The sequence below is a fragment of the Carya illinoinensis genome, chromosome 8, assembly GCF_018687715.1.
Source record: "Carya illinoinensis cultivar Pawnee chromosome 8, C.illinoinensisPawnee_v1, whole genome shotgun sequence".
In the NCBI taxonomy this organism is placed as follows: Eukaryota; Viridiplantae; Streptophyta; class Magnoliopsida; order Fagales; family Juglandaceae; genus Carya; species Carya illinoinensis.
In genome coordinates this window covers 32,701,644-32,715,828 of record NC_056759.1, presented here as the reverse complement: position 1 = coordinate 32,715,828, position 14,185 = coordinate 32,701,644, and the positions used below count along the sequence as shown (strand labels likewise).

Here is a 14,185-nt window from a genome sequence, read left to right as displayed (position 1 = left end):
TTTTTAGGTGTCACGTTTGAAAACTGAGTTTTTGTTTTAAGAAAGGATTTTGGGTGCATGTGTAATAAACAGATTGAAAGGAATGAAAGAAAGAAAAAATGAATTATAGGGATTGTGGTAAGTAGAGACAGTGGTAAGTCACGCCTGTGATTCCTGCTTACAGTGCCAGCTGTAGGGATGGTGGTAAGTTTTGCATGGAATTCCTGCCTACAGTTTAAGCTATAGGGATGGTGATAAGTCCAGCCTATGATTCCCACCTACAATGACCGAATGAATGGATATGTTGAGCTATTTTCTAGAAAAATGATGGTTTATAATTAAAAGATACAAGGACCATTTTCTGAAAAAATGGTAAATTTTCTAAAAATTTTATGGATTTATGTTTAGGTTATTTTCTGGAAAAATTGTGGATTTATGTTTGGGTTATTTTATGGAAAAATGGCAAATGATATTTAATGGCATGTTTTGGGTCAAATGAGATTTTTGGCGTGCGTTAGAAAAGTGATCATTTTCGAAAAAAATTATGATTTTTGTCTCATGCATGTTTCGTCATGTGCATGCATACATGTTGGTTGCATTAATGTATTTTTATCACTTGGATTGTTTGGTTGATTACTTCTTGAGATTCATTGCATTTGTCTCTCTCATGACAAAATACTTTTATTTTTTGGTAAGGCATAATCAGATTGTACTACAAGTTTAGGTATTAAGTTTCCTCCAATCCTTTTCAGTCATATCATCTTATTTTTTTTTTTCTAATGCAATATCCAACTCTTATTGGATCAAAATGTCCAAAACTTCGCACTGCCACATGTCGAAGTTGTTTGTTCCATCGAATTTCTCAACTTTGAACTTGGCATTTAAAACTGTGGACCAACGCCTAGAGCTACTAACATTTCCAGAGCTCCTATCTCTTTCAAAACCTTCCATATGAATTTAGAAAAATTTAGACAAAAAATTTCAAAATTCTAACCATATAGATGAATCCAGAATGATTCAAATAGTTGAAAAGTACTATTTGATCATTGAAATCGGACTCGAAATGGCTTAAATCAAACCCAACAAGGATATGAAAAAATGAACGGTGCTGATCACCTAGCGCGTGAGATACACGCGTTGAGCAGGGCGTTTGGTGGGCGCGTTGGCATGTGAAGTACACACGCTGAGAGCCTCTAGGGCACATGGGGGCGCATGTCCGTCACATGTCTTCAACCTCTGGACGCGTGGTGGCTCGTGGGAGCATGCGTCTCAGTTGTCTTCAACCTCCAACTGCAAGTGAGGCACGTGGACTCACTCTCTGTCTTCTCGAGACGCATGTGAGCTTCTCCAACCTTCGTTTTCGATTCCGTTTGCGACAACGGATTCGTCTTGATGCAAGGAACATTTTGGAATAGTCAAAAGTTGATTTCGATCGACTTGATTTTTGGATAGCGCAAACCAAAACTCTAATACTAATTGTTGCGTCTCTAGCCTATCTAAAATCACACAAGATAATATTTAAGTGAATCATAAAATTACCTACGTCCACTGAAGTTAAAATTCACTGAGTTTGTACCAGATTACAACACTCAACAATTTCTCTCTCACGTTCTCTCTTTCTCTGATTTTTGCCCACTCCTCTTACATATCAAAACTCTCCTATTTATAGGAGAAGTTCCCCTAAACAAGTTGCTAACTATCAGCTTAATTGATGGCTAAACTCCAATTGCAGCAGCTATAGTTTCAACATACGGTGTTGTGTGACGGTGCATGTGATAGCAGTTATTTAGCTACTGCATTCACACTTGGTGGTTTGTCCAACAAATAGATCTTCCATTACTGTTGCTATGTCATATGTATCCCCACACTGATGCATGTGGTGTTATCTCAAAATATGAATTCCAATCTCTACCACTGAACGCAAGGTTTTTAACTAAGATTTTTCTGTTCAATGACCAACACAAATAAGGAGATGAGGAAAAAAAAGAAAAAAAAATTGGTGAAAGAAATGAGCATTCATTGGAAGGCAATGTGAACAAGCACAACGCGGCACCTTGGCAAGTTGGTTCATGGGACATGCGTATTCTTCTTTATTTGGAATCTGCAACAGACATCTTCGGCTTGACCAGCTTACAACGCTTCTTAATGACAACGAATAATTTGCATATTACTACGCTGATGACTAACATATTACTTGCAAACAAAAGGCTTGCAGTTGGCCATGGGCAACCTCTACCTTTCCAGCCTCCATTGAAAGAACGAGACACCTACCTCCGCAGGAAGTTCAGCCGTCCTACAAAATATGAAAACATGGAAGCAAAAACAAGGGGGAAAGCCATGAGAACAACCGCCACAACAGCCAAGTGATCATGGTGAAACCCAAAGTAATCTTCTAAGAAGGCAGCCACTGTTTTCGTTTCTCCAAATACCGTGATGGCCTTATTTATATCTCCATATTGTGAGGTGAGCATACCATTCAGCGACCAAGATGTGGGTGCCAGATAATATAACCAGATCCACCACTTTGGAATTTTCTGTAAGAACAAGACAATCCAGTCAGTTTAACTGTATAATTGTTCATAACTTGAAGGCTCCATGGTGCACAATATAGTTGAGTTTTGAGTGTTTTTATCAGCTTACCGGTTCAGGCATCAGAAAACCAGAAAATAGGTTGAATATTGTGTAAAAGGCCGGGCACAAAATTGCAGCTACCAGGAAGTTTGGCGTCAATGACACGAGTAGCATTCCCAGATAATTGAAGTACAGCAATGAACAAAATATTGCATAGAAGTACCAGAAAACCTTATAAGCTGACCCATAATATCCAATCATTGGATATGAGATTGTCACAAATAATGCAGTTTCGAAGAACAGATAGGGGATTTCCACTATCACCTACAATATCAGTATCCCCAACTATATAAGATGAAAATAATGGCTAAACAAGAGCCCCCTAATCCAGACCTTAGACTCCACCAATTTTATTTTCAGACATCAAATGGTGATAGTAAGCCTCACAAGTAGAATTTACATGTACAGAATCATACCTGTGCAAGTGAATGAGCCCATGAAGAGTACATCCCGGCAAATCTTTCACGGTACATAACATTTCTCTCTGCTGCTATATATGGAAGAACTGTCGTGCAATTATTTATGCCCAAGAAGAGAACAGTAGCGTACATTGAACCAAAAATATTGAATAGATTCTGCTGGTTGTTTCTAACAGAACCAAAAAAAAAGCAGCATTTAGTTCTTTGCAACGCTCCTAAAATATGCACCTTACAGAAAAAGGCATATATGTGACAGATGGAGTGCTTTGTCTTAAGCAAAGGAGAGACCTACAGCTGAATTTAGCCAAGTCATCGAGACTAGCAATTTCGCAGGTTATATAGATTCTGCCAAAAGGAGAAAAAGTAGAAAACTATAAGTAACTAAAACTTACAATTTTTTTCCTTGGTTCCAATATAGCGCTCCAAAAAGTAAAGCAGTTACAAGTGTATGCACAATACGCGTCAAGTTGTATGCAGGATTCCTCCAATAAGTCAAATGTTGTTTCCATAAGCAGGATTTGAATTGTCCCCAACCATTTTGTGAAAAGCGGGACACAAAATGCAGATCTGTTGAACCAGGAGGTGGGCTACTCAACTGCCTTACAAGTTCTTTGTTGTTCCTGAAAATGGGATAATAGATGTTGTCATGTTTGTATAAAGAATGCAATACAGGTCATATGACCGTGATCTGTTTCCACACAATAGATGAACTTGCAACAACACAAGGTCCAAGCCACATCTAAACCTATATATAATGCAAAATGACTAATTAAATTACAATTGGAGTCCTTGAATCAAATGGCCAAGGACTCCTCATTATAATCATGCCCCTTTAAATTGTTAATGTCCTCGTCAGGTCAAGTCTCACATTTCTAGTTGGATTTGGCTCTAATACTATTTGTAATGACCCAAGACCGAAGCCACATCTAAGCCTATACTCTAAAAGGGCTGGTTAATGTTAGACTTGGAGTCCTTAGAATTCGTAAAATGGAAATAATATCTCCTTTTCAAGCAAAGTAGAATTCCTCTGCTGAATTGAAGTTACTATTTTGAAATAGCAACGCGTTAGTTGACATCAGACAACATAAAAACCAAGCAAAGTTGTAACCGAAGAAATCAACTCACTCATATAGGAGAGATTCCCTGTATTTCTGGGCAAAGTCTACACCAAGCTTAACCTCTGAAGATGTCGAAGTGACCTCTAACATCCACGTTGATGGGTTGTAATTTTCTCTAATCTTTGGAACTCTTGGAATACCCTGTCAGAATAAAACTTAATTATCAATGTAACATCTTAAAGTAAGTGTTACTACTATACAAAAAATGGAAGCAGAAAAGATCCCTAAGATATGTGTATTGTTACAGCAAATAGCAAGCTACCTCAAAATATTCTATAACCCGACTTGAATGCTGTCCTAATGGTCCAGAGTATATCATCCGCCCACCAGTTTTTAGAAGGATCAACTGTAAAAGCAAAAGGGGAATGAGACAAATAACTCTTGAAGATTTGTTAACAAGGAACTTGATTCCTAGGATCGGATGTTGGCTAACACCATTTCTGATATCATTTTTTGGGGGAGTAGGCTGGATGCAACATATCTGACATACTTTTCTCCATTGCAGCCGTCAAACCTAAATGCTCTTGCTTTATTTCTTCAGTAGTCAAGCGTGTACTACTGAGTTAGTGAGATAAACAGCACTTCTTGGAGAATTAAATACTTCCTTGGTATATTCCATGGATAAATTTACTTCAAAATCAAAAAAAATAAAATAAAAAATTATACCTCATCAAATGTTTCAAATATGTGAATGCTAGGTTGGTGGATGGTACAAACAATTGTTCTTCCTGTATCAGCTACATTCTTCACCGCTCGCATGACAATTGCAGCTGCTCTTGCATCCAAACTTGTTGTCGGTTCATCCATAAAGATGATAGAGGGGTTAGCAACAAGCTCCACGGCTATTGTAAGCCGCTTACGCTGCTCATTTGATAGACCAGTAGCCCCAGGTATACCTACTAATGCATCCTTTATTTCATCAAGCTCAATGGTCTCGAGGACTTCATCAACAAACGCCTGCAAGACATCACACGACAGCTTTAACAAACCACTTTATAACCTCAACAATGAATATAAATTCCAAACCCTTTGACTAAATGTCAGTGCATTGTGATCTTACGGCTTTATTTTTTGGGTCTACTTCAGCAGACAAGCGCAGCCAAGCTGAAAAAATGACTGATTCTTCTATAGTTAGTTGAGGAGAATGTATATCAGCTTGTTCACAGTAACCTGATATCCTAGCAAACGTTGCTTGAACCTTGGGATACCCTCCAATCTTTATTTGCCCTTCAGTATAACCACTGGTCTTTCTTCCAGCAAGAACATCCAGAAGAGTTGTTTTCCCAGCTCCACTGACACCCATCAAAGCTGTTAGAACACCGGGCCTCAATGCACCCGTAATATCCGAAAGAAGTTGAAGTCTTTTGTTTGTGAATCCCTGTTCTCTCATTTCCTGAGAACCAGAAATGAAATAGGAACGAAAATTACAGGAATGAATATAATGTTGTGAATGATTTATCAATCCGCAACCACAAAGGACCTAACATCAAATTAAATGTGATTACCAGTGGGGTGTCAACATGGTATTGCATATCTTGAAACACTATCGTTAGGGGTGTAAAAGGTAACACCATCCTACCTGTTATTGGAACAAGAGTCTCATTAAAAGCTGGACAAATACATTTAAAGAAAATAAAGAGAGGTAATGATCTGAAGAACAACCTGAAGATCGAGAAAATTTATCTAACCTTTCTTTGGTCCTATATTTGCCTGTAGATGAGAATTTTTTAACTTTTCATCCACATGGTCCCCATCATGTGAATCATCACTTCCAGGTTCTTTGGAGAGCATTTCACGCGAAATAATAACACGAGATGATCCAGGAGCTGAATGTTAATCAAATGTCGACAAATCAGCATCTATTGTTGCAATGCTGTTTCAAGTTGAAATAGAACAACAGCAAAGAACTTACACTTCAAGTAACTTAACGCCAAAATATATCCAATGTTGAATACTATTGTAAATCCAAATAAGGCTCCAAGTGATATCCAAAAAAGATAACCATCAAAGTTTAGTCCACGGCTTTCAAGTATTTCTTGCCCTATGGTAGTGTTTGTCGATGTCATCTACAGATAAGAAAGGAAAGCAGACTTAGCTGGAACATCAGTTTCTCCCAGCCGTTAAAGTCATAATTAATTACAGAAATAACACAGCATTATCAGGCTTGTACCGGAAGTATTGGAGTACAGGTCATACAACTGAAATTGATTGTGTAATTACAAGTGTTATCCAAGCATTCACTACTCCCCAGTTATTGGTGTATGAATTAAGGTGGAACTTAAAACTTCACCTAAGATTCATTTAGCTGGACATTGGCAATCAGTAGAAATATATTGCACTGAGGTGAAAGATATGGAGTGAAATGCTACTGAATTTCCAGTGTTAGAAGATATAAATATAAAAAATAAAAAATAAAAAATAAAAAAACCTGTAGGTTGATAGTAGTAACTTACTGGATAATTCTCTAAAAGATTAAAACAGGTCAACAGCGGGCAGATAGGGTTAGTGAGGACGGATTTAAACTTGAATAATCTAACAGAAAGCTGGGCTAAGATTACAAAGCCAGAAGTAATGCCGTGGGAGTCTCACCTTTTGCCATCTTGGGGCAAGAAACTCATTTAAAGAAAGCCCTATCTCTCCATATGTCATGGGTGAAACCCAAAAACCCCACCTCAACCAGACAGGCATGGAAGCTGCAGCAGAACAGTTAAGCTTGTCATATCAATTGATTGTCTTTGAATGAGATTTGGCAAAAGGAGAAATGGAAACCTTACATTTATTAATGACGAAGCCACCGAATAACAGTAGAAATAATATTGCAAAACTAGCAGCTGTCAAAGATGCATTATTTGTCTGGAAGACGGAGGCCATGAAACGGAACATGGACAATGAAGATAAGTGCACTGCAAAAAGTAGAACGAACTGGCGGAAGAACCTGAAACAGCAGCAAATGAACCAAGGGTCACAACTAAAAGATTTTGGCACTTCTGCTGCCTTCAACATTCCTGCTGTACTACTTGAATAAATCGTAAAGGTTTCAAAAAAAGAAAATGAAAGAACACACATCTGCTTGAGCAAGAGAAGATACCGTGGTAAGGCTCTAGCGTATGAAAGGATATAAATTTGCAAAGTCATGAACCAAAACTAGGCAAAATTAACAAATATGGACATATTTTCATGTCAAACTCACCTCTGGGCCTCAGGACTGTATCCAATGACATAATACGTAAGACATGTCCAAACCAGAGATTCCACAAATGAAAGAGGGATCTTTAGCATGCTTGCTGGAATGGCATAAGCCCACGCTGGGTAAAAATAAAATTCTTTCTGTTTGTAGAATACTTCCAGTCTTTGAATAGTCATGGACATCTCTGGGATACCATCAACAAGAAGGATGACAAGAGCATAGAACAGGGCACCCATATAGTAATTTGCATGATAAACATCAATATCCATGCGAGACCGCAAAAACACAGTCATTGTTACAAATGCAATGATAATAAGCTGCAGATAGAAAAAAACCAAAACATGTTTCAGATTTTGCAGGCCTTTGGACAAACTAAACAAAGAATAAAGATGAGACATGAAGAATGAACATAGGTTTTAATGCTCCCACACCAGGAAAAGTAATGATAGTAAAGGACCAAGGAACATCAGCACAAGTACAAATCTTAACCTGACTTGTTTTGAATATGTAGATAAAAGAATTCCTTTTCATGAGAAGAAGTTCCCTTGTAGCGCAAGCTCTAAAAAGATCCCATTTAGATAGGGAATACCGACTAAAGGAAAGTGCACTCTGATGGCTTTGGGACTTATCATATGGCTCTGAGAGCTCCTCTTCCAGCTTCTTTCCATATGAAGACTCTTTGAACTTCCTAGAGAACAAATCGACTGGAATGTAACTGTGAGGTACTTCCATGCGATACCAGTACTGTGCTTGATCTTTCCTTGAGATTACCTGTATAAACATCGGGTGAAATACCTTTTCTAAAGAGAGAAGCGTGAAAAGAAAACAAATATAAGCTGATATGTACTTACCTCCTGGATAAAATCAGCAACCCCTTTCCTCGCCGGACATCTAAAACCACAACCCTCAAAAAACTCTAGAACATGATCACGTGGACCATGATACACAATCTTTCCCTCTGACATCAAAATGAGGTCATCAAAAAGATTAAATGTCTCTGGGGCTGGCTGAAGAAGGGAAACCAGTAATGTAGCATCTGTGATATGCACTAGCTGCTGAAGACACGTAACAATTTGAAAGGCAGTGGAACTGTCTAAGCCATTTGTTATCTCATCCATAAACAGAGCTTTTGTAGGACCTACAATCATCTCCCCTACAACATTGAAGTCCAATTCCTTATAGTCAAAATCTAACCCGGCATTGGGAGTTGGTTCTCTCATGAAAACTAGCTAAGGTTATTTTTTTCACTTAGATTACCTGTAGTCAATCTCTTTTTCTGACCACCTGAGATTCCTCTTCTCATAGCATCTCCAACTAGAGTGTCAGCGCAGATATCAAGTCCAATGATCTGAGAACTCAAGGCAGCAATAGAAATAAACTGGTAACGTATTCATCCATTTACAAATTACAGGGTATAGGTTTTGTCAGCTTTGTTGAAAGAGAATGACCTTTAGTATGTAGTCTGTTTGAAGGGTTCTTTTTAGTCCTTCCACAGAAATCGCCTGCCAAAAAAATACAGTCAATAATACAATGAAAATCCTCAAGAAAATCCTCAATAAGTAAAAACAAAAGACACAGTGTGACCAAAATAAATTATTTCATTTCATTCCATAAGTGTGACCAAAATCTTTTATATGCTAACTTTGGCAGTGGCTGTGATTAACGCACATGCAACAGAGATTTTTCATATGAGTAAGAGGATTCAGCTTCAATGATTTTGTCAATGATGGTTCTCATTATCTTAAGTTTTCCATCATTTTATCAAATAACAAAATTCTAATATGGTCTGGATGGGATTTTTTCCCAAGTTTCTGTCAAAAACAAAAAGACGTATTTCAACAACTGTAACTAGTTTCACGTAGCCAGATCAGTTGGCATACAGCAGTATAGATTATTTCGTAAACAAGGAGAAAAGAAGATTAGAGATGAAACCCTTACCTTCATGTAAGTGTCTATGTCTGGATCGGGAACAACTCCGGCTTCCTTCTCTCTTTTACTGACTTCCATCAAAACATCTGAATTAGTCCAAAAACAAATGTTGATGTCATTATCCGAGTGTTAGGGGTTTATACTTTATAAGGCAGTACTTATCAATAAATCATCTTCCAGTTGAACTCTTAAGGAAAACTTACCTGATCGGCTTCCAACACCCATACAACGAGCTGAAAAGTCCAGTATTTCCCTCACGGTCATGTCAGGAATGTGCACGTCATTTTGGCTGATATAAGCCGAAGTCTTTTGGGGGACAAACTCTTCTAGCTTGTATCCATTGTAAGAAATTTCCCCAGTAATCTATTAGGCAAAACAGATGGATTATACATAAATTTGAAAGACTACAAACTAGATTAGCAATCAACCTAAAACTTGGTAACAATTATTATACTACATCAAACAAGGAGATATACCTATAATTATATGTACAAAATTATCTGCATCGATTGCTTTGAATTAATTTTTTTTTTCTTTTTTTTTTTCCCTCTATCAACATTCTGCTGACTTACTTTCAAGTTATAGCTTCAAACTACATGCCCATTAATGAGCGTATATTGCCCTCATCAGGCTGACAATATCAATGCATTCTTTAAGTAATATGGAAGTACGAAACCTTGAGAGATTCGTCTAGATTCCCGGACAGGGCCTTTAAAAGGGACGTCTTTCCACAACCTGGGGGGCCAAGCAGCAGAGTTATCCTGCAGAAAAGGTCAAGACATGTGAATACACCTCCAGCCTCATATCACCCCAAACGTTTCGAATCCTCTCTATAGAAAGATTTCTGTGAAGAAGTTATCAAAATTGAAATGGAAGTATTAAAATTGAAGGCAAAAAAAATAAAAAATAAAAATTCCAGACGTTCCAACTCATCCGAAACTTGTATTTTGAGACACTCGAGAGGTGAACATTTCGTTGAATGTGGGAATACCACTGGGTGATGAGTAATCACAACGTGATAATGTTCCCGAGTGACGTCTCTGCTTTGAATTAGCAACTCCATGGAACAAAGCATGGCGATCCAATATACAACGCACACTCAAAGAGAGTCCCTAATACAGACCTAAATCTTTAAAACAGATACTAGCTTCATTTGGGGGATGCAACCAGAGAGAGGCAAATTAAGGAACTTTATCTTTTATTTCTATTCATCTATGTCCATTAGATAGAGCGACTACATTTATAGACATTTTATGCTGTTGGGGGAAAAGACATGCTTTGAGCTTTAGTCATTGAAAAAGTTCATTGTCATGAAATCTTCATTTTGGACCTCCAACGCTCTGGAATTTTATATATTCTTCACAGTTATCCAAAGCTTAGGCTCTGTCATGGAGATTATTCGACAGCAAGAAACAACATTCCATCAAAACAAACCAGCGAGAAATTAAAGAATCGTGAGAATGTTACAGGAAACAAGAATAAATAAATAAATAAATAATAATAATAATAATAATAATAATAATAATAATAATAATAAAAAACTGAAAATGATTACATCAACTTAAAAATATGTCTGATTTTGGGGAAATTAACCAAATAATAATAATAATAATAATAATTGAAAGCTTTATATATATATATATATATAAAATTCATCGCGCATTAATTAAGATAAAAAATATTGATGTTTTAATTATTTTTTATAAGAACAATATATAAACTTTATCACAATTCTTGTAATTGCACAACAGAATTCTAGCAAAAATATTATCATCATTCAAAACTTGAGTTGATCAATCTAAAGGCATTACAAGGATAACCGAAAAAATCATATAAGAGTACATAATATGAGTTGATCTAAGGTTTGTCCGGGGAGTGAGATGAGATAAAAATTTTGTGAATAACAATAAAATAATTTATGAATAATAATAATATATTTTGAGTTGAGTATTTTTTAAATTTTGAGATCTGAGAGAGAAAAAGTGAATAAAAAATATTATAAAATTAAAATATTATTTTTATTTAAAAAAGTAGAATTATTTTTTATTTTTTATTTAAAAGTTTAAAAAAATTGTACTGATTAATTTAAAAATTTTAATATTAGATTTATTTCTAAACAGAAAAATAATTATTATAGTCGTAAGTATACAAATGCCGTATAATTATTTTAAAAAAATAATAAAAACGAGATCTATATAAAAAATAATTAATATTTTAATAATAAATCTAATTTTTTTTTCAAGCTGATTACATAAAACTTAAATAATCTACGACTTTATATAATATTATTCTAATAAACAAGCCCTAAAATGCTAACAAGATCAACTGAATTAGGACAGTTGACTTAGATCTTAATCAAAGCTCATGTATATCATTACCAACCTGCCAGGCTTTATGATGCTACAAACGTCATTGATGATGCTTATCTTGGCTTGACGTGACTTTGAACCCGGCAGCTTTGCGTACAACTGTACGTTAAGGACCAAAAATTAATTAATTTTGACTTCTATATTAAGATTAAATATTAAAACAAATACTAATGAAGACGGCAACTTAAATAGAAATATTAATACATAAATGATAATATCTTATCCTACAAGATTTGCACAATCTATCCAGGTCGATTAATCTTTGCGAGGGACGGCAGAATTGTCAAATTCCAGGGGCGGCCACGTCAGACATGTTAGAAATCAGAAATAATTTAAAATATATAAACACAATTAATTTAAAATTTCTACAAAAAATTTTTTAAAAAGAAAATATTATCAAAAATTCATTTATTATGCATGCATGTGGCTAGGCTGTGCAGGTTTGAACACAATGTTGCCGTTTTATTATTCTACTACTACTACGCACCGACCATGTTTGAAAGTACAGGAACTTGAATGGTACTTACGCTGGAGATGGTGCTTTGAAGAGAATTCCATAGGGTTGGAAGGGCCTTGCCATGCACCACCTCACACTCAGCTTCAACACGCAGATTTTTGCACCTCACTTCCACAGTAGGCAACTTTACACCAACCCTACAAAACGATTCATTCGGGTCCAGCCGTATATATATAAGGCCGTCAATGAACTGAAATTTGACTCGGATAATTAAACTCGATTCAAGCAGCCTTAGTTCATTTCATAAATGAATTGAGTTTTCTAAGTTTATAATGAAAATATAATTAATATTTAGTAAGATTCTAATAACAATTATTTATTAAAGAGTGTATGCATGCATCGATTGAATTCACGAGTATTAGTGTGAAAAATTGTGATCTATGTATGCCTATGGCACTTATTATTCCATTCACATTCATGATGCTACCCAAATGTTTAGCGTTTAAAGATGCATCACAGCTATGCATGATTTTTAGAAGACATGTTTTTGTCAGTACTTTTAGGACGAAATTACACAGAGAGAGAGAGATCAGAGAGAGAGAGACAGAGAGAGTAAAGGGGCTTACTTGTCTATTCGGTTTCTAATTTTCTGCAACAAGCGATGGTTGTCATTCTCAATCTGTTTGATGAGCTTCTCTACGAACACATGGCGTTCTATAGCTCCGAGCTTCGTAACATCAACAACCTGTTTTCCTTTCTTTTCAACAGTTCCACCACCATCATGATCATCAGCATCAGCATCCTTATCAAATAGAGAAGATCTCAGCCGCTCAAACGTAGGTAATCTCTCAATTTCGGCCCACTGTAATGCATATTCAACGTCACCATCTCCCTTTGCAGAACTCAATCCTGAAGTACTGCTTCGGAAACTTGAGGTATGCCGCTGAAAAGATGATCTGATGCTTCTTCCTATCTCTGCCAACTCAATTCTCAGTGACTCTATCTCATCTGTACTAACTATCTGAGCCATGTTTTTTTTTTCCTGAACTTGGAGAACTTCAACTTGCAGAGGTATAGATACGTATATATATAGAAGCAAGACTGCTTAGGTTCGATTCGGACTATTCGATTAATGAAGCAAGGATGATGCATGCAGCACTACTCATGCTCTTGATAGCCAAGCCATTTTAAAAATATTAATTGCTGGGTATTAAATATAGCACATAACTTTAAAGGATGACGTATGCACTGATCTTCATGTTCTTGGAAGCCAAGAAAGTAGAAAAATATCGTTGGGTACTACTAAATATATATAGCTCATGACTTTACTTGAGAGAGAGGGAGAGAGATTCACCTGTTGCATGTTGATCAATTATATATATATATATATATATATTTAATGGAAGATTGTTTTTTTTATTTACATGATCAACTTACTGATATGTTTGCATCATTAATAACCACTATCTTATTACAGGCCACCAATCAAAGGCTAGCTGTGGTTGGGTTTATAAGTACATGATGTCGACAAGAGTCTCTGCTTAATTAACGTGTCTGTCTTGAGTTCATCGATTGCTCGTATTCTCTAATTGATTACTGCGGCCGCTACCGCCATGGTACTACTTGCCGCTTGCAAGATATAGATAGGATTGCTCTGCATATTGACATTGTATATAAACTAATTTTCCGGTATGACTCAAATATGTCCATTATATTTTTTATTTTTTCTATTATTAAAAAAATAACTATTGCTGATTTTATTTTATTTTATTTTATTTTCTTAATGATTAAAGATGTTTAAAAAATACTTAAAAAGAAAAGATAAAAACTATTTGTAGTGGTGTGCATGCACATTTAGTGTACACCCTAGCATTTTCTATAAATTTATATACATAAGAATATAAATTTGAGGTGATCAGGGTTTAAATATAATCTTGTGAATATTGTTTTATATAAATTGTAGATTATATATCATTATATTTAAAATTTTATAAATTGTAAATCATAGAAGGTTTTTTGGGATAAAATTGAAATTTTGTCTAAAAAAATATTTTTTGGGAAGAAATTCATCATTTTCATTCGAAAGTTTATGGAAA

General features: G+C 35.8%; 1 protein-coding gene across 3 annotated transcripts; it reads right to left on the bottom strand.

Moving 5' to 3' along the window:
- Window positions 1-1,791: 1,791 nt before the first annotated feature.
- On the bottom strand, window positions 1,792-13,260 carry LOC122317837 (pleiotropic drug resistance protein 3-like). 3 transcript variants are annotated; one of them, XR_006244669.1, is made up of 25 exons: window positions 12,716-13,260; window positions 12,160-12,286; window positions 11,646-11,731; window positions 9,940-10,024; window positions 9,467-9,626; window positions 9,273-9,349; window positions 8,783-8,836; window positions 8,592-8,682; window positions 8,186-8,487; window positions 7,824-8,105; window positions 7,338-7,651; window positions 6,922-7,082; window positions 6,737-6,840; window positions 6,060-6,213; window positions 5,836-5,973; window positions 5,653-5,726; window positions 5,208-5,540; window positions 4,814-5,104; window positions 4,410-4,493; window positions 4,155-4,288; window positions 3,422-3,649; window positions 3,027-3,198; window positions 2,620-2,874; window positions 2,033-2,513; window positions 1,792-1,923 (listed from the first exon to the last, which is right to left on the bottom strand). XR_006244669.1 is itself a non-coding variant. In XM_043134874.1 (24 exons), the coding sequence occupies exons 1-24, from the start codon at window positions 13,117-13,119 to the stop codon at window positions 2,247-2,249; spliced, it is 4,377 nt and encodes a 1,458-aa protein (XP_042990808.1). In that variant the 5' UTR covers window positions 13,120-13,260; the 3' UTR covers window positions 1,792-2,246. The 3 variants fall into 3 exon arrangements, 2 of the variants coding, with proteins under 2 accessions (XP_042990808.1, XP_042990809.1); XM_043134874.1 differs by having other exon boundaries at window positions 1,792-2,513; XM_043134875.1 differs by lacking the exons at window positions 11,646-11,731; window positions 12,160-12,286; window positions 12,716-13,260 and adding an exon at window positions 10,255-10,595 and having other exon boundaries at window positions 1,792-2,513.
- Between the last annotated feature and the right edge of the window lie 925 nt (window positions 13,261-14,185).

Coding starts and splice junctions, on each gene's coding strand:
- LOC122317837 (XM_043134874.1), bottom strand. CDS start 13,119: ATGGCTCAGATAGTTAGTACAGATGAGATAGAGTCACTGAGAATTGAG. Junction 5,974..6,059: donor GGCGTTAAGTTACTTGAAGT/GTAAGTTCTTTG, acceptor ATTAACATTCAG/CTCCTGGATCATCTCGTGTT. Junction 3,199..3,421: donor TGGAACCAAGGAAAAAAATT/GTAAGTTTTAGT, acceptor TGGTTCTGTTAG/AAACAACCAGCAGAATCTAT.